Source organism: Carex rostrata, chromosome 17, assembly GCF_964058835.1.
Source record: "Carex rostrata chromosome 17, lpCarRost1.2, whole genome shotgun sequence".
In the NCBI taxonomy this organism is placed as follows: Eukaryota; Viridiplantae; Streptophyta; class Magnoliopsida; order Poales; family Cyperaceae; genus Carex; species Carex rostrata.
This window is the reverse complement of record NC_135934.1, coordinates 5943808-5969538: the sequence shown is the minus strand read 5'-3', so window position 1 is coordinate 5969538 and position 25731 is coordinate 5943808. Positions and strand designations below refer to the sequence as shown.

At 36.0% G+C, this 25731-nt stretch overlaps 2 protein-coding genes across 2 annotated transcripts; one reads left to right on the top strand and one right to left on the bottom strand.

Moving 5' to 3' along the window:
* Nucleotides 1-736: 736 nt before the first annotated feature.
* Nucleotides 737-4344, top strand: LOC144568810 (LEAF RUST 10 DISEASE-RESISTANCE LOCUS RECEPTOR-LIKE PROTEIN KINASE-like 2.5). Its single transcript, XM_078319204.1, has 3 exons — nucleotides 737-1659; nucleotides 2026-2067; nucleotides 2942-4344. The coding sequence occupies exons 1-3, from the start codon at nucleotides 984-986 to the stop codon at nucleotides 3994-3996; spliced, it is 1773 nt and encodes a 590-aa protein (XP_078175330.1). The 5' UTR covers nucleotides 737-983; the 3' UTR covers nucleotides 3997-4344.
* Nucleotides 4345-17083: 12739 nt separating this feature from the next.
* LOC144568458 (uncharacterized) lies at nucleotides 17084-21241 on the bottom strand. Its single transcript, XM_078318814.1, has 6 exons — nucleotides 20946-21241; nucleotides 19950-20300; nucleotides 19520-19865; nucleotides 18349-19416; nucleotides 17756-18273; nucleotides 17084-17268 (listed from the first exon to the last, which is right to left on the bottom strand). Exons 1-6 carry the CDS (start codon nucleotides 21167-21169, stop codon nucleotides 17175-17177), a joined length of 2601 nt encoding a protein of 866 aa, XP_078174940.1. The 5' UTR covers nucleotides 21170-21241; the 3' UTR covers nucleotides 17084-17174.
* Between the last annotated feature and the right edge of the window lie 4490 nt (nucleotides 21242-25731).

The window sequence follows — 25731 nt, the reverse complement described above, 5'->3', positions numbered from 1 at the left end:
TTGGAGCACAAGCAAGTAGATTGACGGTTACAAAGTGACAGTCAGAGTGCAATTCATTTGGCGAAGAATTCTGCATTTCACTCAAGGACAAAGCATATCGACATAAGGTATCACTTTATTCGGACCATGCTTGAAGAAGGATCATTTAAGTTGGAAAAGATTCACACCAACAAGAATCCTGCAGACATGCTTACCAAGTCAGTCACGAGAGAGAAGCTGGAATTCTGTTCGGCTTCTCTTGGTCTTGCTACTTGAGAATGGCAAGACGCCGCCGCCAAAGGACACTACAAAAGGAGATAAATCTACTACTCAAGAGATGATTTGGGAATCAGTCCCAAGTGGGAGATTTGTTATGTATGTGGGCCTAATTCTAGGAATATGCGGGGGGTGGCAGGGGGGCGGCAGCCCCCCGCGAGCGGTGTCTCGGGCTACGAAAATCTTTTAACCGACGGTCCAGATTAGTCAAATTACCCATTAAGATGTGCGGTCCAGATTAATCCATTTTTCGCACCCTTTCAGTGGGTTTTGTATTTTATATATGCATTAAATCTCTCTGTAATTTGTTGTAACTGACTTTGAGAAATAGTGGATTTTGTTTGGCGAGCGGCCGTGGGTTTTCTTCTCCTAGAGGGTTTCCCACGTAAAATCTGTGTATTCTGATTGTGATTCTCTCTCAATGTTCTTTCTTTCTGTGTTGTGTGATTGCTCTCGGGTACTCGTATTCTCAACAATATATACTTGCCTTTCACTTGGCTATAGATCTCTTTGGTTTAGGGGAGAGGAAGCTTGCGAGAAACTTCCCCTTTTCTTTGGAAAAAACATGTGATGGTAGAGATAGTCTTTGGCTCTTTTACTTTTCCAGAGAAATTTTCTTTTTGAAGGTTATGCGTTTTAGGAATAGTATGCGGCCACTTTAGCATGTTTTATGGCCTTTCCTTCATCTTAAAAAGATCATTTTTTTCTTGTGTGCTTGATTTTTCTTAATGTCTTTCTCATTTATCTGTCTTGCTTCCCTATTCTTCTTTCACCCCTGCTTATCTAGCTCATGCCCGCCACAACCACCACATGAAGTAGTACCATGTAATAAATCTATTGAGATCAGGCCTCCTTTCTTCCTAATAAATAATGTTACAGGCGAAACTTGTGAGAGTGCAATAAATATCAAGTGCGGTCATTTTGATAAGAGTCCGCGAGTCTATCTATTTCCCTCATCAAACGTCTGGTTTTCATTGGAAAATATTCACTATAACCAAGGTTTTGACTCCCCAAACAAGTTAATAATTCGTGATCCATTACTTGAAACATCTTTAAATTCATCCAGCTGCGGAAACCTCCTATTCTCCTTTCTTACACCTTCCCATGATCAATTTGATTACGTCGAGTTTTCATCGCTTAGTATGAACATCCAGTCTTTTTGTGGATCTCAACACCTGTCCTCCAAAATCCCAATCCTCAGTGGAGAGTATTTGTTAAACTATTCAGCTACGAATGGAGGAAATCTTCCTAGCAACTGTTATAGGAAAGCTCCAAATGCATCTTTTGAGTGGAAATTTTCATTTGATGATGATGGGAATGTAAGTCTCTTGTCAGCTCAATATTCCTACAACATTCTATCTCAGCCAGGATGCTTCAGTCAAAGCATAGTCGGAGGCAATAAAGGTTAGTGGCTCATGGAAAAAAGACCGTATTAAATTGCTCTTTAATTTGTTTCGTTTTTCAACCTCAATATGTTTCCAATTCATACTATACTTCCGTTTATTTTTTTTCTTCTGGTTTGTAACACTTCTCTCACACTAATGTACTCTGGAAATTTCAGCTTACAGTACTAATCATTCTCCACTAATTGATCTCAATTGTGTTTATTATTATTTTAACTAGTTCTTCTTTAAGCTGCTTAGATACCTGCTTCTTTTTCCTCTTTTTGTTAATACAACAAATCTGAGACTAATTTTACTCTTCAATTTTTCATGCTCATGTGCTAATTATTCTATATTGACCTCTATATTTTGCTTCTTTGCGCTGCAGGGAAAATGGTCAGAGCAAAAAGACAAGATGTTCTTATAATTTGTAAGATACTATTTAGCTTGCATTCTCTCTATTCGCCATTCCATTTCATTAGCATGTAAGATATTATTCATGCTCATGTGCTCAGTTAACCAGATATGGTTGCAAAAACTCTGGAAGAAACTTCATTTCATAATTCAGCAATATTAGGTTAAATTTACTTCTATGTCTCCAAGCTTCATCTTACAGTACTCCACTATAGAAAAGAAATGTCAAAGAAAAAAGGAAGAAACTAGGGTAATAGAAAATTAAAGCTTTTTTTATTACCTGATTTGTTCTGTTCTGAATTAATAAGACCGGCACTAATGCTTGCAAGTATTTATTATTCTCTTGCTACTCCTTTTCTTAATAAACTCTCAATCTTTGTTTTACCATGATAACTTTTCCATTTCTCAAGAGTTTCCTAGTCTATTTGTTTTCTTCTGTTTCATTTAGCCCCCCCTGTTTGTTGAAACTATATACTTTGATATGAAACCTATATTAGTTGGTTAAAGTGAAACCGATCCTAGTAGTAGAATTTAAGAGTATATATTCTCTCAAAACTTAAGAGTATATATAATATCAGCTGCCAGATCAGTTCCTTAGGCATGATCTCTATGTTGAGCTATCAATGTTGAATATCCCAACATGCTTTCGTTAAATTCCAGACAAAAATAATATTATAATAGCAAATATTGATAATTTGATTTTAATATATTATCTATTAGTGACTTCAATGGATTATATATGCAAGGGATTGTTTTTGCCAGTTTAAATGACTGTCCAACTATTTATAATTTTTCTTCTCTTTGCAGTAATTTGGTAGTCTCTTAAAAAAAATTAAAAACATTTTCACTCTATAGTTTGTAATGTGTATACGTGCTGAATACTTGTATAGGTACAGCAGTAGGATCGTTAGCATTCATCGTAGCATGCCTTATTTTGTTGGTGAAGCTTCGAAGTGGCAAAATTTGTGTCGAATGCATTTTATTGAGCAAACACAAACCTCAAGGAAATATTAAAATGCTCTTAGAAAAATATGGATCGTTTGCCCCCAAAAAGTACAAATATGCAGAGGTAAAGAAAATCACATCATCATTTCAGGATACACTAGGTAAAGGAGGTTTTGGCACCGTATACAGGGGAAGATTGCAGGATGGTCGTTTGGTTGCTGTCAAAATTTTACACAAGTCTTCAAGTGATAGAGATGAGCTTTTGAATGAGATCCAGAGCATTGGCAGAACTTCTCATGTCAATGTTGTCAGTCTAGTAGGTTTTTGCATTGAAGGCTCCAAGCGTGCTCTAATTTATGAATATATGCCAAATGGATCACTCGACAATTATATATACTCCGAAAATCCAAAAGCAGTTCTTGGTTGGGAGAAGCTTTATGAAATAGCAATTGGTATTGCAAGAGGCTTAGAGTATTTGCACCGAGGTTGCAATGCACGTATTGTCCATTTTGATATAAAGCCTCAGAACATTCTGTTAGACGAAGATTTCAATCCAAAAATTGCAGATTTTGGTTTGGCAAAATTGTGCCCACCAAAAGAGAGCATTCTTTCAATGGCTGAGATGAGGGGAACCATCGGATACATTGCTCCCGAAGTCTTCTCTAGGAGTTTTGGGGTTGTTTCAACTAAATCTGATGTATACAGCTATGGAATGATGGTGCTGGAGATGGTAGGAGGAAGAAGGAATGCAAAACCAAGTACTGAAAATCCAAGCCAAGTGTACTTTCCACATTGGTTTTATGATCGTCTTGTTGAAGGCAGTTCACTACAAACTTGTGATGTATCAATCGAAACTGGCGAAATTGCAAAGAAGATGGGCATGGTTGGTTTGTGGTGCACACAAACGTCGCCGGTTAATCGGCCCTCAATGAACATAGTCGTGGAAATGCTAGAGAAAAGTTTAGGCGAGTTGGAAATGCCACCAAAACCTTACCTCTGATCTCTGCCTCATGGCACAATATTATCAGATACTTCTCATACTCCCAGGTTTGGATTAAATTCAGTGTCTGATTGCGACTGTTTAGTTGGAGCTCACTCACTACTGGTGTCTGTAACAAGTTTGATTTATGTCATATTTTTACAAGGAGAGTGACATTAGATGGGCAGTCTGCTCAAGTGACAAAAATAGGCATTCAGTTTGATGGGTAGTCAATGTTATTTGTGTAAATTTTTTAAAATTTGTGTTTATACTTGGAAAGTTCACATTTTATGCTATATCTATATATATTTGGTATCTTTGTATTTGACATTGTTTTCATAAAAGCCACTGATGGAAAATAAATTAAGATTTATATACGTATATTTATGCATTGTTAGATGCTTCGAATTATGTAGATTGAATGTATGGTGTAGTCAAAATGAAAAGGTAAAAAGCAAAGAACTGCGAAACCTTGCTCGGATGGGCCTTTGGGCCGTGCTGGTACTACGAAACCTGTTAGCTTCATTTTCTTCAGCATTTTCCTCTGGAAAAGCTGTCTACTAAATGATCCAGATGGGCTCAAGAAAGAGAGTAGAAGATAACTAAGGCCACACAATTTCACAACTGATATCATGTTAGTAGGAACTTAAATTAACCAAAGCATGTAGTTATCTATTCAAGCAAGAGATTTTATTGTCAAGTCAGCCATACAGTCAATTGCAGGGTCCTTGTACTTTTTTTTCTTTTTGGGAAATAGCGGGTGGCTTCAATTGTCCAATATACCTGAAAGTCTTCTCAGGACTTTTTGTGGATTTCCAAAGTTTTTATTTTTACAATTCATAAAAAAAAAATTAAACTAAAATTACGAAATTTGAGAAATTTCATTTTTGATATAGTTCAAGTTGCTGCCAAATTTTTTCTTTTGTTTTACCAAACTTGTTTGCTTTGACCGAAATGGAGGGTTTTTATTAGCCAAAATATTTGAGAAAAAATAAGAATCATGTTTTTATTTTATTATATTGAATGATTAATTACAAGCATACTATAGTTTGTAAAATGACAATTGAGCTTTTTAAATTAAAAAAAAATGAGATAACAGATGAAAAAAAATTAAGGAATCAAAAATCAAAAAGAAATTTAAAAGGTCTTTCGTTGATACCGATAAAACCTAAAACCTTTCTCTTCATATTACAAAATACAAAATCAACAAAACGATCCTATCCGCTATTGTATACGATTGACTTGCATATTTGCGCAACATCTAAGAAAAACACAAGTTAGTGATCTTTATCAGGAGATTTGAAATAAGTTCAAAGCTTGTTGCCAAATGGTTAAAGTTAGTTTATTCCAATATTTTATTTTATTAATTTGTTTAGCTAAATTGTTGAAAAACAATATTTATTTTTAATTACTTTAAAAATATATTGTGTGGACTTGATGGCTGATATATTAAGGAGTTACGTATAATTGATGACTTATAATAAATATGACAAAATTATACAAATTTCATTGGTAGTGTATTTATGAAATTTTTTGTTATAATTTTGTTAGGGGAACACTATAGGCACACAATTAAAACTAAATATTCTCTACATATAAAGAAAGAGTTTTAGAGTTGTAGCAAGTATTGATGGAATGATAAAAATGCGCTGAATTTTGGTCTATGGATGGAGATGCCCGAACAATTATCTAATTATCAAGGTAAGGTTGCCACATTAAATTTGTTTTCTAAACTCACATTTCACAGAGAACTCATGTAATCATGCATCTTTTGCCTCAGTAATTTTGACATGCATCTTCACTTAAAAATAAACATCAACTAGTGAGAACCTTACCAATTAATAGCTAGACCTAGACCTTCACAGATATACTAATTAATAAAATCAGGCAGCGAACGTATGAGTTGTAGGAAGTAGTGAAGTACTGATGGGATGGTAAAAACAATGTAGAATTTCGGTACATGTACATGGTAAAAGGTGATACTTTTAGGCCGTGTTCGGCTGTAAAGGAATGCATGGGATGGGATGAGATTTCTCAAATAATTTCCATCACCGTTCGGCAGTCAAGGATTCTCCCAAATTAATTCCCATTAAATTCCCATGCAACTTATTTTTTTCTCTTCCAAAAATACTGTTTCAATGGGATAAATCAAATTGAGTCCGAGTTCATTATTTTTTTCCCAATTGGAGCAGCTACTATGAAGATCAATATTTTTTGTTGTTTCTTAATTAACATGATTAATATATTTTATCATAATTATTAAAAGAACAGTTTTTTTTTTACAAAATTTTAATTTAAGAAATAATAATTAATAAATATTATTATGTTATTGTTTAATAATTTATTTAATTATATTAATAATTATTAATAATTATTTGTTACTAATTAAAAAATAAAATTACCTACATATTGTTTCAATTAGAACAAAATAAACAGAAAAGTCACCAATTTTTTTTCTTAATAGATAAGAAATTGAAATAGATACATGTATTTTAATAATAAATCAAGATTTCCCGCAACTAATCTCACGGTACAACCGAACACTCATTTCAGCACATTCCCATAATCAATCCTATGCGTACCTGTGCCTGTGGGTTCCCACTTTTTCAAAAGTGAGTTCCCATCCCCGTCAAATCCCATCCCGTGTAATCCCGTGACAAACGAACACGCCCTTAATTTGTCACATAAAATATGTGAAATTTCTTACCTTCACTCAGTTCATAGATATACTTTTGATTTTTACTGAAAAAGTAACATATCACAATTTCATCTGATTAGAGATTTCATGTAATCATGCTTCTTTTGCCTTGGTACTTTTGATCTTCACGGAAAAAGTAAACATATCACATTTTTATCATTTCAGGACCAGGGCATCTATAAATAAGAACCATACAAATATCTAAACATTGATAGATATACTAATTAATAAAGTCTAGCAGTGAATGTAAGGATTGTAGGAAACTAAACTCGTTCAAGTATATGATAATATTGCTAGGAGTTTAGTTTTCTCCAATATCTTATTTTCACTAAGCTTGGTGGAATTCAAATGTCTATTTAGTTTTTTTTTTTTCTATTTTTATATTTTTGTATGCAAGATTGGGTTTTGAAGTTGAGAATCAGATAAAATCAAATCATTATATTTGGAGAATAATGGTTTGATTTTCTCTGATATCTTATTTTCAATTGCTCAATTGTTCCACGGCGAATGCCAGCACAATTATTTGACACCATCAGAAAAGATAAGTAATCGTTTTTCTTAAATATTGTGATGCATATCAAGTGATGTATATTGAGTCCAACTATTTACTATTATTGAAAATGAATTTCTTTTTTTTTCAACTTTTTGTGCAAATTCAAAACGAATTCGTGTCAGTGAGCTTAGTGTAGCAGATACAGGTCAAGTTCAGCATAAATTCGAATGATCTGTTATAAATATTTTGGTCCCAAGGCCGATAATGTCAAATCCAGTAGAGAAGGAGGCCTTATGCTTCGTTCGAACTCGTTTTAAACTTGTAATAATCTTGGATCTGAGTTTCTTAATTGAGAGTTCAAGATCAAATCCAAAACGGGTGGGGATCCTCTAAACTAATTCAAACAAGTTCGAACCAATCTGAATAAATTTGAAAATATAAGAAATTGTTTTAAAAATGGTACTAATTTATAATAACGATCCGAATTCAAATTGAAATTGAAATTTTGAATATATTACAGAGTTGCTAAACACAAAAGTGACTGACTCTCTAATATTATATTTTTGTTAAGATAGAACAAGGCCAGATTATGACTGGAAAGAAATTAGATTATCTCAAATATTATAGTTCTTATATGCACAGAAGTTACAGAGAAGACCAAAGGAAATATGAGATAGAGAGGAGAATGAAAAGGGAGAACAATAGTCATTTCTGAAATTTCTCAAATGTCAGTTTAAATTGAAGAATTGATGGAAACACTTCTAATTATACAATTTTTTATGGGTAGAGACTGGTTATTAGAGACCCAATTTCTTTTTTGATAGTTGTCAGCAAAGTATGACAACATATATATTAATAAAAAAAAGTATTTACAAATATAAGCTAAAAATTTCTCAGCTCTCTCACTGTACAATCGATGAAGTATTTTATTTATAAAGTAAAATCCGTTAAGCGGATCTAAAGCAACAAAATATAGTCAGCTATTATGCAGTCAATTCTCAACTTCCAGAGAGGTGTCATTGATCAAATATGATACCGGTTTACGTTTGTTAGAGAAGAGCCGCATGTTTCTTTGTCTCCAAAGTGCTCACAACCCAGCTGCACATACCACATGCCAAATTAGTCTCCGTCTTTTCTGGAGTTCCGTTCCAGTATGCACCCATAAATGCTCTATGTTCTCCCCACCTCGATAAGTGACTCCGTATTGTACCATTAGAGACCCAATTTCACCTACTCTTTTTTATAACATGCATAGAATGGTGTTTGTTATATTTATCACATCTCCTATTATATAGAATATATAGTCAAAATCATCTCGTTCCATAAAAGGACCTTGCTAAATTTATTTTAAATAAATCCAAACAGTTCTATTAGAAATCAATATTAGTTTATTATATGCAGTGCATGCCCGGTAAAATGTTATCAATACCATTTTTTTATTTTTATAAAGAACGCTCTTAGCTAATGCTATTAGAACAAAGAAGAAAAATATTATAGGATCACTGACCTTCAAAAATACAACAACACACATATTGCTTACCAAATAGAAATCATTGTGTACATTAATTTATTAATATAAGAAATCACAAATATTATATCTGTAAGAGTGTAAACATCCAATATTTTGTATGTGGCTATGGGATGTGTGTCTGTGTAAATATTTTTGGAGTTACATAGCAAATAGGGGTGTCAATGGCATTCTTTTATTTGTTTATCTGACCCGTATTGTATCTGAAAACACAGATAAGGATAAGATTTTTTTTTTCGTTAGCTTATCAGGTATGGGTAAGGGTAATTATTTTTTTCGTTATCTTATCCGTTATCGTATAAGATAATTTTTAAAAATAAAATTATATATATAGATATATATTTTGTATAAAGATTATACATGATACAATAAAGTTTTGTATTTTATTAAATTTTTATAATACAAATTAGTTGTATTCATTATTATTATTGTTTTTCTTGTTTTGAAAAATATTTTATCAAAATCACAAATTAATATGTCAATGACACTTTTTTATCCGTTTACCCGACCCGTATTGTATTTGAAAAGACGGATAGTGATAGAGATTTTTTTTCCGTTAATCATTACGGATACGGGTATGAAAATGCCTCCACCTGATCCGTACCATACCCGTTGACACCCCTAATAGGAAACTCTGCTGGAATGGTTAAAAAAAAACTCAGGATGTTGGTAGATGTAGATCAGATGTAGGAACAATTATCAAACAAAAAAAATAATAACAATGAATATTGAATGAAGGTCATGTCATACTTGCCACAGAAATCATAATAGGGATTCATTTTCCTTTATTCATAGAGAACTCATGCTTCTTTTTTTTCTCGGTGCTTTTGGCATCTTCGCTGTAAAAGTAACATACTAACATATCACAACTTTTATATTTCAAGACCTGGGCCTCTATAAAAGAAAGAACCATACAAATACCTTAACCTTGACAGAAATACTAATTAATAAATCAGGCAGTGAATATAAGAGTTGTAGGAACCTAAACTCATTAAAGTATATAATAATCAATATTATTAAGAGTTTAGTTTTCTCCAATATCTTATCTTCACTAAGCTTGGTGAAATTCAAATGTCTTTTTGTTTATCTTCATTTTATTTTATTTTGTAGCCCTAGATTGGGTTTTGAAATTGAGAATCAGATAAAATCAAACCAATATTTTTGGAGAATAATGGTTTGATTTTCTCTGATATCTTATTTTCAATTGCTCAATTGTTTTATACTCTTAATATTGCCGAATGTCAACAAACAATGAAACAATAATTGGGTAGAGAAGCACAATTATTTGGCACCATTGTAAAAGCTAATATGTGACAGTTTTTCTTAAATATTGTGATGTATATTAAGTGATCATTTTTTCTCAAATATTGTGATGTATATAACATAAATCTGATCCTTTTTTTTTTTCTTTTTGCACCAATTTGCGCCAGTTAGTCAGGCACTTTGAATTATTTTGCTAATATACTCGTTCGAGTATATTACAACAAAAATGTGCCTAATAAATATATGATAACAGAAATGTACCTAATATAAATGTACAAATTGACAAAGGTCACCATAATATATAGCTTACATATAGTTTTAAAAAATTATGAAATTTGACAATTTTTTTAATAGATAATGGAAGTGGTGCAAGGTTGAGTTCGAAGTATCACTTTACTACTTACGGTTGCTTTGGGTAAATTATTTTGAATTTATTTCTCCCTTTTCTTTTACACAGCAAAAATCTGACTGAAAGCGGGAGACTGGGAGGTAATGGAAAGGAAAGGTAAGGAAATTAAAATGTGAATGCAATGGGATTAAATTTTTATTAATTTTGAAAGGAAACATTTGTTTCAATTGTCGGAATAATTACAATTATTCCAATAAACAACTAGCAAAATATTTATATAGAGGGCTGCAAATTTATTGAATACCATTACCATATTATGGCTCTAAAAGTTAAAAAATACAAAATTAGAGTGAAAAAATAACCGTAATACTAAATAACTCCAACAAACAGTTGTACAATCACTTTTTTTTTTTAAATAAAAATAAAAGATAAAAGCAAACATTAGTTCATCTCTATATCTCCCGAATATATTTTTTTTTTTGAGAAAAAACATGGGTCAAGCCCATATTTGATTCCATTGAAATGGTAAATTACAAAAGTTTTGTAATGAATTAAAATACAAGAAAAGATAAGCTCAAACAGCTGAGCCGTGTTTTAAAAGAAAAGGTGAAAAGGTAAATTTAACAAAATCAGAAACTAAAGCATAAATTACGGAGAAAGCAGAGAAGTTGTAAATTTTGCAGAACATGCCCCTGCTGTTTTCTTCACCGTACTATACCAGTGAAGTTTCTGTTGGTTTCCTCTGCCTGCACTGTTCCATTTGTTCTCCGTTATTGGTAAAATTGAGTCTGCCACCATATCTCAAGTATCAACTCTTCAGGTTGTTTTTCTGCTTCTCTAAATGACCTCGCACATCTTTCCCTCCAAATGATGAACTGCATAATTAACAGCAGCGCTTTTTGTCCCGTCGTTAGCTTTCCTCCCTGCTCAGTATCTATTATATTGATGAATGGTTCTGGTGGCCAATTGGATGATGGTTTACTCCCAGTGACTTTCCTGTACACTTCTCTAGTGAAAGGGCATGTATGAAATAAATGATGTACCGATTCATTTGCCATCTTGCATAAGGTGCACCGTGATACAATGATACACCCCCTCCTCTTGAGCTTGTCATGGGTCAGTATTATGTTCCTTATTGCCAACCATCCAAAAATAATCATACGAGGTGGTGCTTTAAGTTTCCAAATTCGGCTGAGATCTGATGCTTCCCCTGAATCTCTTTTGATGGTGGTATATGCTGATTTTATCGAAAATACCCCTGTGGTGGCAGCACACCACTGTGTGTCATCCAGCTTGTGTTGAATTAGCCTCAATTGTTGCAAGTATGCCCTTAATTGTTGAAGTTCAGTTTGCGCTTGGCTTGACATGTTTGGTCTGAAGGAACTGGAAAGGTTGTGGTTGTGGTTGTGGTATGTCACCGCCCCTTGGTATAAAGATATTTCATAATTCATGGCGAATGAATATAGAGTTGGGAATTTTTGTTTCAAGATTCCTTTCCCCCAGTCGTGTTCCCATAGTGATATGTTCAGCCCATTGCCCGGTAAGAACTTGAGACGGCTGTAAAAAAGGTCCAAAATGTCTCCCTTCATTTGGTTGAAAACCACCGCATCCGGTACATACCGTAACCTGCCCGTTGTATTTGCCAAGAGTGGCTTCCATAATTTTTTTTCCGGCTTGTACCACCACCAAAACCATTTCAGTAGCATTGATTTATTGAATTCTCTTAAATCCAATGCACCCAATCCCCCTTGATTTTTCGGTGAACATACCACTCTCCAATCCACCAGATTGAAGCCCTTTTTGAGATCCCCCGCCCCATGCCAAAGAAATGAGCTCCTGATTTTGTCAATCTTTCGTATGACCCATTCCGGTAATTTGAGTACCGACATATAATGCACAGGTAATGAAGAGAGGATTGAATTTATTAATACAAGTCTTCCCGCAATCGATAAGAACTTGGCAGCCCAACCCGCCAATCGTTTGTTTAGTCTATGCAGGAGATCCAAATACGCTGTTTTTGGCAGCCTTCTATCCGATAGGGGTATACCCAAATAGACAATCGGTAGCTCTGAGAGCTTGCAATTTAGCACTCCTGCTATCTCCGTTTTGTTTTCTTGGTTGGTATTTGTTATTATCAATTCTGATTTATCAAAGTTTATTGCTAAACCCGATATCTGTTGAAACACCAGAATTGATAATTTGAGTGCTTGCGCCTGATTAGGGTCGGGCTTGAAGAAAAGCAATGCATCATCTGCATATAGTAAACAAGGGTGCATCTCTGTATATGGTAATCTAATTGCTCCAATTGATCTAAGCTTTTGTAGATATCTCGCAAAGAAATCCATTACTAGAATGAACAGTGAGGGTGACAATGGGTCACCTTGTCGAACTCCACGTTTGAGCAGAATTTTTTTCCCCATTAAACCATTTATGAGCACTTGTGAGGATCCTTGCAAAACTGCACTCTTTATCCATGTTATCCATTTTTCGCATAACCCCAATTTTTCCATAACTTGGAGAATGAATTCCCAATTTATTGTGTCAAAAGCCTTCTTTATATCCAACTTAAGCATTGCAAATGGCAACTTTTCCTTTCGTGTCGTGTGCAGCAAATGTTGCGCATATACATAGCTTTCTGCGATTTGACGTCCCTTTTGAAACCCTGTTTGCACATCCATTATGAGTTTTCCCATAGTTGGCTGCAGGCGGTTCGCAAGAATTTTAGAAAAGATTTTTTGAACTCCATGTAACAGGCTTATTGGTCTGAATTCCGAAGTTTTGGTTGGCGCTTCATTTTTGGGCAGTAGGACTATGTGAGAGATGTTTAAAGGGTGAAGGCTACCTCCTGTTTGTGTTATGATGTTGAAGACCTCAAGCAAATCTGGTACCAATATCGACGTGAAGCACTTGTAAAATTCCCCGGATAGGCCTTCTGGACCTGCACTTTTGTTATTTGGCCATTGCTCTATAGCTTGCAATATTTCTTGTGTTGAAATCGGGTTTGATAAGTGTTGTAGATCGTGTCGCTCTTGGTACAGATTCTGCCAATGAATCAGTGGCATTGGTGGTGGAGGTGTTCCCATGAGATTGATGAAGTAATCAGAAAAAGCCTTTGACTTTGTGTTTTGATCCGAGTAAAGGACCCCATTCTGTTCTATTTGCGTTATCATGTTTGATCTCTTGGATTGAGATGCTATTGCATGGAAGTATTTTGAGCCTCGATCTCCCTGAAGCTCCCATCTCGTCCTTGCCCGCTGACGCCAAATATCCTCCTCTAAAATTGCCAATGCCGTGTGCCTCTGCTTGATTATTGCTATCAGTAGCTTTTCCAACTGTGTAGCTGCTCTCAATTCCCTTGCCTTATCAATCCATTTCAGAAAATCTCTACATGTTGTTATCTGCGATTTGATGCTTCCAATGTGTTCCTTGGTCCAAGCCTTGATCAATTGTTGCAGGTCAGTGATTTTACTCTGAAGCTGTGAAGGATTTGTAGCAGTTCGTGCCGTTTGCCAGAAATTTCTGACGAGGTCCTGAAACTGAGGGAATCTCAACCACATGTTCTCAAATCTGAAAAATCTAGTTTTCTTGAAGCCGGTTTTTGCTGTAAGAAGCAGCGGACAATGGTCCGATGAAGAGTTAGGTAGCGCACGCTGCATTGAATTAGGGAATTTGGTATTCCAGTCCGCCGAAATGAGGAACCGGTCCAATCTAGCATGATGCGGGGATTGTTGGTTATTGGACCATGTGAATCTTCTACCCTCTAATTGCAGATTTAGTAATGTGAGTTCGGAAATTAAATCTGCGAAAGCCATGGAGGCTCTCCAATTGGTGCTACTTACATTCCTCTCTTCTGGTGCTGCCGTGACATTAAAGTCACCGGCAATTGCCCATGGTGTGTTGTGAATGGGCTGTGCTGCTCGTATCTCTTCAAAGAATTGTTCTCTCTGTCGCCGGTTTGATGGTCCATATACAGCCGTGAAGGTGAATTCCGCCAAGTCATGACAGTTTCTGAAGGTTGCTGTTAGTGTGTATTCCTTTGTTTGTGATCTTACCAACCCATACTTGCGTTGACACCTGTTGAGGCATTTTTGTCGGCCTATTGTTTTGGTGTAGACCGGCGCGAACGTCTCTGCAGATACACTCCCTCCCTTGAGTAGGTAAAGGGGAGGAAGCTTATTATTTGATTGTGGGGATTCTTTTCCTTCCGACAGGCGCAAGCCCCTGCCGTTAACTACCCTGGGTAGTACCCAGGAACCTCCGATTAAGGGGCTAGACGAAATGACATGATTAGGGTAGGGTATCGAAAGTGCAGTTTAGGAGAGAGGGTGAAACTGAATCAGAGGGGTAGTACTGATTCAACCCTCGAGGGGCATACTAATGGTGTATGCCTAGGGTTTTCTAGGACTTTTATTTAATTTGGGTTTTGCCTAAGATTTTGTAGGGTTTTTTGTTTAATTTGAGGTTGCCTATTACATGCAAGGACTTTAGCTGATTTGAAGGTGCCTAGGGTTTTCTAGGGCTTTTGTTTAGAGTGCCTATTTCATGCAAGGACTTTAGCTGATTTGAGAGTGCCTAGGATTTTCTAGGGCTTTTGTTTGGGGTGCCTATTACATGCAAGGACTTTAGCTGTTTCAAGGTGCCTAGGATTTTCTAGGGCTTTCGTTTGGGGTGCCTATTTCATGCAAGGGTTTTAGCTGAATTTATGTCATGGGCGACACCGGACTACATGAGTGGGTGTCTGGAACACTTCGACAGCTTACGGGTCGGACTGGCGCAGAGGGTTTGGACCAGGGCGTATCATGTGCCCGTGGCATCTATGGGGTTTTCCTTCCCTTAGGGTGCCTGTTACATGCAAGGGCTTTAGCTGAATTTATGTATTGTTGGGGTGGCGTGGAAGCCTTTGGTTTGGATGGCGTGGAAGCCTTTGGTTTGGGTGGCGTGGAAGCCTTTATTTGGGTTGGCATGGAAGCCTTTTATTTGGGTTGGCGTTGGCATGGAAGCCTTTGTTTTGGGTTGGCATGAGAGCCTTTGGTTTTGGATTGGCGTGAGAGACTTTGGTTGGCGTGAAAGCCTTTGGTTTTGAATTGGCGTGGAAGTCTTTGGATTTGGTTGGCGTGAAAGCCTTTGGTTCAGGGTTGGCTTAGAAGCCTTTGGATTTGGTTTGAGTTTACTTTGGTGCATCGGGTTTACTTATGTTTGGTTTATGTTTTGGCATGGTTCGGGTTTAAGCTTGATTTTGCTTGGATTTGAGTTGAATTTAGTTTTATTTGATTTTGGGTTGGTCTTGGGTTTGACTTGGGTTTGATTGTGATTTTGGGTTTATTTTGGTTAGTTTAGGCTCGCCTTGAGTTTATTTGACTCATTTAATTCATATGGTTTATTTGAGTAGGTTTGATTTATTGGGTTTTGCATGTATGTGGATTTTTTTTTAGTATGGTTAGAGCTTCGTATTTTATATGTGTTTGGTTTGAGTTAGGGGTAGTCTTCGGGTTTATTTTCAGTTCGGGTATACGAGTCTGGATGAGCTTACTACGTTCAGGTTTGTGCGAGGGTGCACTCACTCGGTTGAAAATTGGATAAGAAGAAAAATGTTTAGATCACTCCAGTAAAAATCGACTTCTTTTATTCTTCAAGCTTTAGTTAATATATTTCTCTTTTCTTTCGCGTGTGTTCAGGAACCGTGGAAACAAAACTTGTAGATACTTCAGTGTAGGTCGCTGCAAGCTTTGATCTGGTATTCATACAGTCTTGTAAAGAGATTATAGCATCGAGCAGTCTGCTATGTATATTTCTTCAAAAAGTGACTAATTACATGTTGACCAAAATATTAGTGTCACTTGATTTTTTTTTTTCTTTAATGCCCAGTGGTGACTATATGTACATGTATACATGTACGTAGCTTGATATTTTTCATGTTCTGCCACTCTATTCAATTGGTACTTATTTTCTTTCGTTTCCAGCAACCTTTTATTTCAATTCTATTTGACTCTCGGTCATTTTATTTTTCAGGGGGAATTTCACGTATACCCTTCAAAAACTGCGAAATTACGTATTTCCCCCTCCAAATTCTAAAATAACGTATTTACCCTTCCAAACTTGAATAACTCACATATTTACCCACTGCAATTTTAATATATATCATATATGCCCAAAATTCAAATTAATCATGTATAATGTTCAACAAACATATAACTAATTACATAATCTAACTTTTAGCCTCCGCTTCTTAAAGTTTGACTTCTGTTTTATGTTTGACCGTTGTTTTTTTATTTCACCCAACCTTTTATTCGGCCTCCATTTTGTATATCCTGTTACTCCCCAACTTTTCTTATATCTTCCAGTTTTCTTACTTCTCTCCCAACCTTATTTCTTTTCTATTCCATTAGCAACGTAACATCTTCTTTTTTAATTAATTTCCTCTTTGTATTTTCTCTTCTCCAGTAATGTTTTTTTTTTTTTTTTTTTTTTTCAATTTGGGCACTTCACTTTACTTAGGAATTAATATATTAGCATTACCACTGTGTCTTTGATTATTGTACCAGTGATACCAGAACCTCTAATGTTTTTTCTTTTCTCTTAAACTTCATGTACCAGTACTTACATTGTTATTTTTAATTGATGCCTATGGGTTATTCTAGAAAAAAAGAATGGAATGAATCTACTTCAAGCATTTGAATAATTGTGCAAAATCCAAACAAAATCATTAGCCAAATTAATTCAGAATTGTGCATAAACCAAACAAAATCATTAGCGAAATTAAACATTATCGTTATTGTCATACAACAAAAGTTAGTTATCATGAATACCTTCACCTCCAAAAGAAAACAGACCAAAAGACAATTAGATCATATCACAACTATTGGACAAATCAAACATTATCTTGCATTTGAGCTTGGTATTGCATTGGAACGCACGACTTCGACTTCTTGCCCCGGTATGTTTTTTGATTCTTTCCTCGTCCCCTAATTCAAAAGATACAAGATTGTCAACATTCTATATGTTAATATATTATTTCCTTCCCATTGTTTTTGAAGGAAAAGTAAGGGTCAGGATTACAGTATGTAAAACAAAAAGAAAAAAAATATAAAAAAAAACTGAACTACAAAAAAAACGTAAATTGGAAAAAAAAATAATAAGAAAAAAGCAACAAAGAGCAGTATCAGTACACATTGCTACTAACATCTAGTTCACTTCATATCCAAATTCAATTTTTCAAAATTTAGCTCAATTTCTCATATTTCATTGCTAGTTTTTTATATGTGGTTAATTTACAAATCAACCCTCTAATTCTTCTATAATTCCCTTGCAATCTATTTTGGTGATTTTTGCTTATACATGATAAGCCAGAACTGAGCTGAATGACATCTACATACAAATCAGCCCTCTAAATTTTTTATTTTTTTAAAAAACGATAAATTTTCAAGGGTATCTATAAATAAGCTCAATTACCTTTTACTAGTGGATGCTTGAGATGCATTTTGAGAGGTGTCAAATTCAGATGGGTTAAAGGATTGAGATGTATTCACAACATTTGCCGGATTCTTACAAGTCTTTTGATGGTGTCCGTACATACCACAGCGCTGACACTTGTGTCTTCTCTTAGGCTCATCTGATGGCACTATTCTTTTTATCTTAGGACGTCCAGGTGGACGCTTGATTGTAGGTGGGTATATCTTCTCCTCATTTTCTACACGCACCCATTGATCCTTTCCTGGCATTGGAGCAATATCCGTAGCATACGCGGCTTTGAATTTCTCTATTGTGAAGTACGGATCCACATATTTTTCCCAATTAGTATCCCTTGTGAAAGCAATAAAGGCCGCCGCATGCGCACATGGAAGACCTTTAACTTGCCATACCCGACATGAGCATTTTTTCTCATCTAAGATAACCTCCCAACGTTCTCCCTTGCATTTTACTTCAGCTCGATTGTCACTGCTTCTACAAACTTCGTATATACCCAAGTTCTACAAAAAAAAACAGAAATATAATAAGTAAATATTATATAAATATTGTATGTACCTTGCTGATTTTGTATGTACCTTGCTGATTTTGTTGAGGTGATTTTTAGCTTTAGGAACTAACACGCCCTTCCATTTTTTCACAATTCTCCTCTTCTTATCAAATAATACCATAATCTTTTCTCTAATGGCATCAAGAAGAACAAGCACAGGTCGGTATCGCACTTCACCTATCCAAGAATTAAATGTTTCAGAGATGTTGTTAGTGATGTAATCACACTTGGCTAATGTACCAAACTTGCTTCGACTCCATATCTTCTTATGGTGCTCATTAAGATATGCAATTGCTTCTTTCCGTTGTTTAGCGATTTGCTCTAGTAATATGTCATGCTCAACAGGACAGTAGGTTTTTGATGCACCATACATTTTTTTCTTGAAGAAGTCACCACGGAATTTTTTCTTGAAATTGCCATACAAGTGCCTCATGCATTCTCTGTGCTCGACATTAGGATAGACTACTCCGATAGCTGCTTCCAACCCCTTTTGCATGTCTGATGAGATAACAAGACCATTTGGTGTCCCAATTGCTCTCTGTAGTGCCTTAAGAAACCATGTCCATGATTCTGTATTCTCTGATTCAAGCACACCATAAGCTATTGGAAACATGCAATTGTTACCATCAATGCCCGTGGCAGCTGCTAGTACACCATTGAACTTTCCTTTTAGATGACATGCATCAAGGCCAAGGTAAGGACGACAACCCGTAAGAAATCCCTTGGAGCAAGCTGCTAGCGAAATAAAGAATCTTTGGAAATATTTCTTGCCATCTTTTCTCTCAAATTCAATGTCCATGACACTTCCTGGATTTCTTCTTTCTAGCTCTCCTTTGAAATCATCCATCCTTGTAAAAGAGTCCTCCCACTTGCCATACATATCAGTATAAGCTTGTTCTTTTCCTCGGAAAACTTTCATGTATGACACATCAACATTGAAATTCTTCATAAGCCACTTTCTGAGCACCGCAGGAGAGATGTCCCCATCAGATTTTAATTTGTCAATAACTACATTAGCAATCCATCCTTGAGTGGCAAACTTGTTACCAGATTTGTTGCTCCGTGTACATGAATGTACCTGTACCAATTTTCTGACCTATGCAAATAAAAAAATCAAGAGATAGAAAATTAATTTTGCTATTAAAGGAAGGATGTTCACAATTTATCAATCTTCTAGCTTTTATTCATCTTAAACTTACTTCAAAAGTAACATCATCTTGTAGGATAGAAGCATGAATTCGCCATGGACACTCTACATTTGCACACCTCGCTGTGAATCGTGTCGGCTCACTTTTCTCAATTAAGTACTCAAACTCATTTACTAATGCATGATGATTCAGAGCCCTTCTAAATTCAACAACATTTGGAAATTTTGAGTTAACTTCTATTTTTGGACTTTTCTTGTTATACCCATAAGATTCACATTCGAAAGTTTTGTTTTCATCTTCATTATCAGTGTTATAGAGGCTATGATAGCTTTCTTCACTAACACAATAGTCTGAATCTTCCTCATAGTGTGCTTCTTCACAAACTTCATCTTGTTCACTGCACCGAAATATCGTACAATTAGTTTAAAGAATTGAAATATGACCAGATTTTTTATTTTGGTAAAATATGTTAAACTTGTACCTTTGCTGTTTTTCATTTCTATCAACATCTTTTTCAGCCGTTACATACACGGTTACTTCTTTCTCCTCCTCATACATGCTTAACATCACTTGAAAATTATCATCAGAATCAAGATCAATGAATGTTTGCTCCGTAGCATACTTGTTCATAAATCGCATATATAAAACCAGGTCACTCTTAGATGGATAACGGTTCATCACCTCTTCAGTTAATTGTTCCAAGTTGTATGAGCTCATATCTGTGTAGATGCATTTTTGGGAGCCAAAACAATATCGTTTCCTACAAGAATTCTTAACTTGCCGAAAGAAGCCTCCATATTTCAATCTTATCCTGTAATTAGACGGAACTCGTCTAATATAGAAAACATATTGTTAAAACCCAAGTCTCCACAAAATTGAATTATGAATAATGGTATTTTGCTTCATGTTAATAAATTCTACACATGCTATTTCATGCAAATTATAGTGTTCTGAATGGTACAACAAAAGGAACATAGTCTATAGGGGCAAACCAGTAATTATTTTCAATTAAAGTTTCAACATTCAAATGAAATTCATTAATCATGTCAATATCATTAATCTCAAGTTATTCCAACTAATCCTTATTCAATTTTTCATCAGACTAGATAACTATGCACATTCAAGCAAATTTTATGTATTATAAAGGAAATGCAACTAGGTGACAATGTACAACAAAATGAACTATATAAAAGAAAAAAAATTGCAAAGCCACATGGTCAAATAGTTCAATTAATAGAGCAACCTTGTCATTTTGATGGAAAATACCAGAGTGTACTTGAACCTGGTACTGGTACTGGTACAGTACCAAAAAAGCTTGATTTTAAGTAGTCATATTCTGATTCTTAGTTTATAACATGATGTCATCTTAATTTGTTCATTTTACAAACTTATTATTGTAATTGTTACTGAAATTCTGGAAGAGAAGAAAATAAGTCGAAAGTATCGCAAAAAAAATTAAGACGACGGACGAGCTTACTCGATTGTGGGTGATTCTACTCCGAGCTCCCATCTAGGTCTCGAGTGTTCTTCCTCCTCCGGTTCAAGCTCCCATCTAAGTATCAAGGGCTCTTCTTCTTCGGATGCCATCTCCAACAAGGTGATTGGAACGTGTGTGGGAGCGATCAAGAGCTTTTGGCTTTGGAAAAGAACAGTTTTTGGCTCTAGAGAAGATGTGCTGGAAAAGAAGAAACCTTTTGACATAGAGAAGTGGAAGGGAAGGGTTAGGGTACCCTTTTGGCGCTAAAATAAGGCGGGAGAAAAACACTGAAGAAGAAAAAGAAGGGATGTCTTGATTAATTATAATTTATAGGATATTAATCATAATCAATCGTAGTTTATTGTTAATTGGGTAAATATGTGAATTATTCAAGTTTGGAAGGGTAAATACGTTATTTTAGAATTTGGAGGGGGAAATACGTAATTTTGCAGTTTTTGAAGGGTATACGTGAAATTCCCCCTATTTTTCATATCTGTTCAATCAATTATGAGTTTTTCATTTGACTCCCTTTTATATTTTTTTTGTTATCACATATATCCCTTGTCTTATCTTTTCAATCAAGCTGCGTACTTCCCTTTATTTACTTCAGCAGCACCTCGGCTTTAATTTAATTCTTTCGAATATTATTTTCATGTCTAATTAAGAGGGAATTTCGACAGCATTTCTGCCTCATTCGCACTCGTCATTAGAATGATTATGGCATCCTACACGCACCGAGTGCTTCGGATCCTTTTTTTTTATTATTGGCGCCCTACACGCACCGAGTGCTTCGAGCCCATTGAATCACCCTATCGGCACCCTACGCGCACCAAGTGCTTCGAGTCCGATGGTAGCGAGTGTTTGTGTAATTTTGCCCAACCGGCACCCTACATGCACCGAGTGCTTCGAGTCCGGAAGTAGCGAGTGTTTGTGTGGTTTTGCCCAACCGGCACCCTACGCGCACCGAGTGCTTCGAGTCCGAAAGTAGCGGTGAGTTGTTTCAAGTGTGTTGTGTTTCTTTAGAATATTTTCACGAAATTCAAAAGAAGGAAGAAGATGTCAGGAATGGAATTCACTTCAAGCAATGTAGAAACCTTTCTCTTTTATTTTACCTTTTTGATTGTCAAGAAAGAATGGAGTATATATTCCTTTGTATTATCTTCCCTCACTCTCACTATTTTTAATGTGTATAATTTTGACTCTCTCTCTCGGTGTCTCTCTTTGTATGGGTACGTGTATTCTCCTCTGTCTTTCCTCCTTCTATCTCCCTTCTTCCCTTTTTTTCTTGAATTTCTGAGTTGTCTTTTATAGAGCATGAGGGTATTATTGCTGCCAAAAATCATGCTCAAATTAAACCGGCCAACCTTGCCATCTTCAAATTAAATGAGCCAATCTTGCAATTTTTTAATTCCCAGATATTATGCTATTATCATCATCATAACAGTGAACGTCAAGCTTAATTTCATTGTATTATGCTCCGGATTGTTCGTTTCAGTTTCTTTGATGGTGTGGATTCAACGTACTTAGAACCAATTAAAACATTACACTGCTACAATGTAAATTAATATATATATCCTTTGCACCGGTAAAGCAGTGTGGTCTTATTTTAATTATTGATCCCAATTTGATGAGAGCATCATATGCTAACTTAAATTTGTATTTATCATATTGGCCTATTGGCACATGTGGACATAAATATGCACCGTTATAACAAGGTGGTGTCTTTTAATTTTATCAATCTCAATTTCATTACTAATTTTTTTATTGGGCATCATGCTTATCACATTAGCACATGTGGCTAGACTGGAACACACAATAAATTTTAGTGAACCCACTCGTATTTGTATAATTTATGACGAAAGATTGTCAGCATATTTAAGTCAAGAATGATTTGGGCATGATGTACCGCTCAAGGAGTGATTGCTATTAATAAAATTGGTAACGGTGCCGCATGTATATTATTATCATTACAATGGTGACGATCATAATTTAAAGCCATTCAACTCAAATGAGTAATTTGGACAGCTTTTACCACTTATAAATGTGCACCGTTACAATGCGGATTCTCATAATTTTATCAACATTATAAACGATGTGGTCTGATGACTACGAAATTGGAACAAATCCAATTATAAGGTGGCCCATAATACATGAAAGGCTTGTGATCTATATTAAAATAGAATTTATCCGAAGCCCATTATATATATAAATAAAAAAATATCCGATTATCACATAAAAAATAAAAAAAAATAAAAAAAGACTTTGATCCAGTAACGAATCTGGATTTGCAATGTATCGTCCAGTAGCGACTTATTTCTCTCTGTATATATTTTTTTTATATTTATTTATTATATATTTTAGAATAATAATCGCAATGGTAAGTCAAGGTGGATCAAGAGGCGGCTTAGTTTTCACACGTAACCATCAGTCTCGCATATTTCTTTTTTTTATACTTTATATTTTTTTTTTCTCTTCGATATTTTTCTTCTGATGCATTGTACTGAATCATTTTTTTTTTGTACGATAGGTGACATTTTAGACATGTCCTGCAACACTCGAGTTGTATGAAGTCCGGTTATTTGAGCATCACATTTAGGGTAAAACAACACCAAGCTACAAGAATTCCCCCTCTTGTTCCTTGTTCTGGTAATTGTAGATACTGGTCCACCTCTCTCCCGCACATTTCACGGAACTGTGTTGTGCTAATTTGCTCCATCTTTGTTTCTTGAAAAGTGATTATGTCGGGTCTCTCCATTAATACTGTTTTTCTCACTGCCAACCTTTTATCCCTCTCGTTGAGCCCACGCACATTCCATGAAAGGATATTGATTTTGGTGTTGTAATTCATTAATAAAACAAGTAAAACTTCCATTGACCTGATACAAGAATGCCTTAATGGCCCTTACAATACTAATGGTATTCTCCTCCAATCTGCTAACCACTCTAAATCCATCCTCCTTCCCAATAACTAAAAAACTAAACTTAAAATTGAAATCCTGAAATTGTAAATACATTAAAAAAACTTGTATCAATCTACTGGCATGGTGTCAATTTCCCTCTAATTGTTGCATGGCTGTGGAGAAGCTCCAGTGGGCCACTTGATTGCCTCCTCTATTTGGGTCTGAAGATCCGTTGTGGCCTCCAGCCCTGCTGCTGCAACTACCACTTCCGCATGTTCTTTTGAGATAGGATCGTATGTGCTTAGGTACTCCAAGGTCGGCTTGACTGGTTTGTTCTGCTTGAGCTTTGGTTTGGGGCATTGCATGATCTCTGCGATGCTTATGAATCCTTGATTGGTTCTTGCCTTATCGACCGCTGAGATGTAGCGACCTGAATTTTTGACTTGCAACCTCTCACTTTGCTTTATCTCCTTGAGTGGCATATCTTCCCCTTTCTCCTTGTCGGCTCCCACTATGAAATCCTTATCCTGCCGATTAAATCCAATAAATTTTGGTGACCCCTCAAATCCTGGAGGAGGCCCCTCTAAATCAGATTTATTTTCTTCCATTGCTGTTGGGCTCGGATCAGGCCCAAGAAAAACCGAGCATCCAATATTCTCTTCCATTGTTGTTGGGTTCGGATCAGGCCCCAAGAAAACCGAGTTGGCAGTATTTTCTTCCAGTGATGTTGGGTTCAGATCAGGCCCAAGAAAAACCAGGTTTGAAGGCTAGGCTCCAGAATCTTCTCCCCCCTTTTCACTGCTTTCTGTTGATTCTTTTGCATCGACGGTGTGGTTTGAAACTGGGCCTTGAGCCTGCTGGGCTTCTTTGTTGTTGAAAACTGTATTCTTTATAAGTCTCGTTCCTTCAATGAGAAGTTCGGTCCCCTGCTTTGAACCGTCCAGCTATCCTGAAAAAAGATATGATTTACCTCCCAAGTGTTCTCCACTTGCGTTTGTTTTTTCTGGCGTTTTGAGAAATGGAAATGAATCAACTTCCTTTTGTCGCCCTTCTGGAAACAGCTGCTTGTTTAATGCTAGAACCTCGTATTGTTTGACCACCTGTGCTATACTCGCCTCCCAATGCTGTTTGTCTTGATTGGTTACTGTGAAATCTCGTGAGGAAGCATGTATTTTCCTTGAGTCCTGTGCGATTTCTTTACCTGGTTTTTGACCGTTTAGCTTAGGCAAGTCAGCTCCATTTGTATTTAGAACTGGAGTCTCCATTTGACCACCATGGACCTCTGTGTTGTTGACTAGCACCTCCCTTCCCCTTTGTTCCTGTGCTGCACATGCATTGCATCCTCCATTGTATGCTACCTGTCTTCTGAGTAAGTTTGGTTGAATGTTTCTCCTTGGTAGAGTGTTGCTTGTGCCCGGTTGGTGGCGGTCACCTCCGTCGGCCGTGTCATCAGAGCTCGTGTCATCGTCTTCATCGCCTCCATTAGCCGGTGGATCAAAAGGGATGTTAGAGTTGTGTATCTAACCCTCCATCTCTACGTGTACTATCCTTGAGTATGGATTTTTTGTTAACCACAGAGACGGCGGTATGTCAGCTGGATCATGGCAAGCTACAAGAACCTGCAGTACCTTGAAATTCCCATTAATCACTACCTGTGTCATCCTTTCAGCATAGCCAAAGCCCGAGATGAGGTTGTTGACTTGAGGGTAGTTCCAGTATGTGAACGGTAAACCATGCAGACGGATCCTTGCTTTGTGTGTTGTTGGATCCCTGATCATAGCCAAGTTAGGAGTCCATTCACGTAGCTGGATTTGCACACCGGGTGCTATCATGAAAGCCCCTACGTAACATGCTTGGTTCCTAAGCATGTTTGAGGTAAAGGTTAC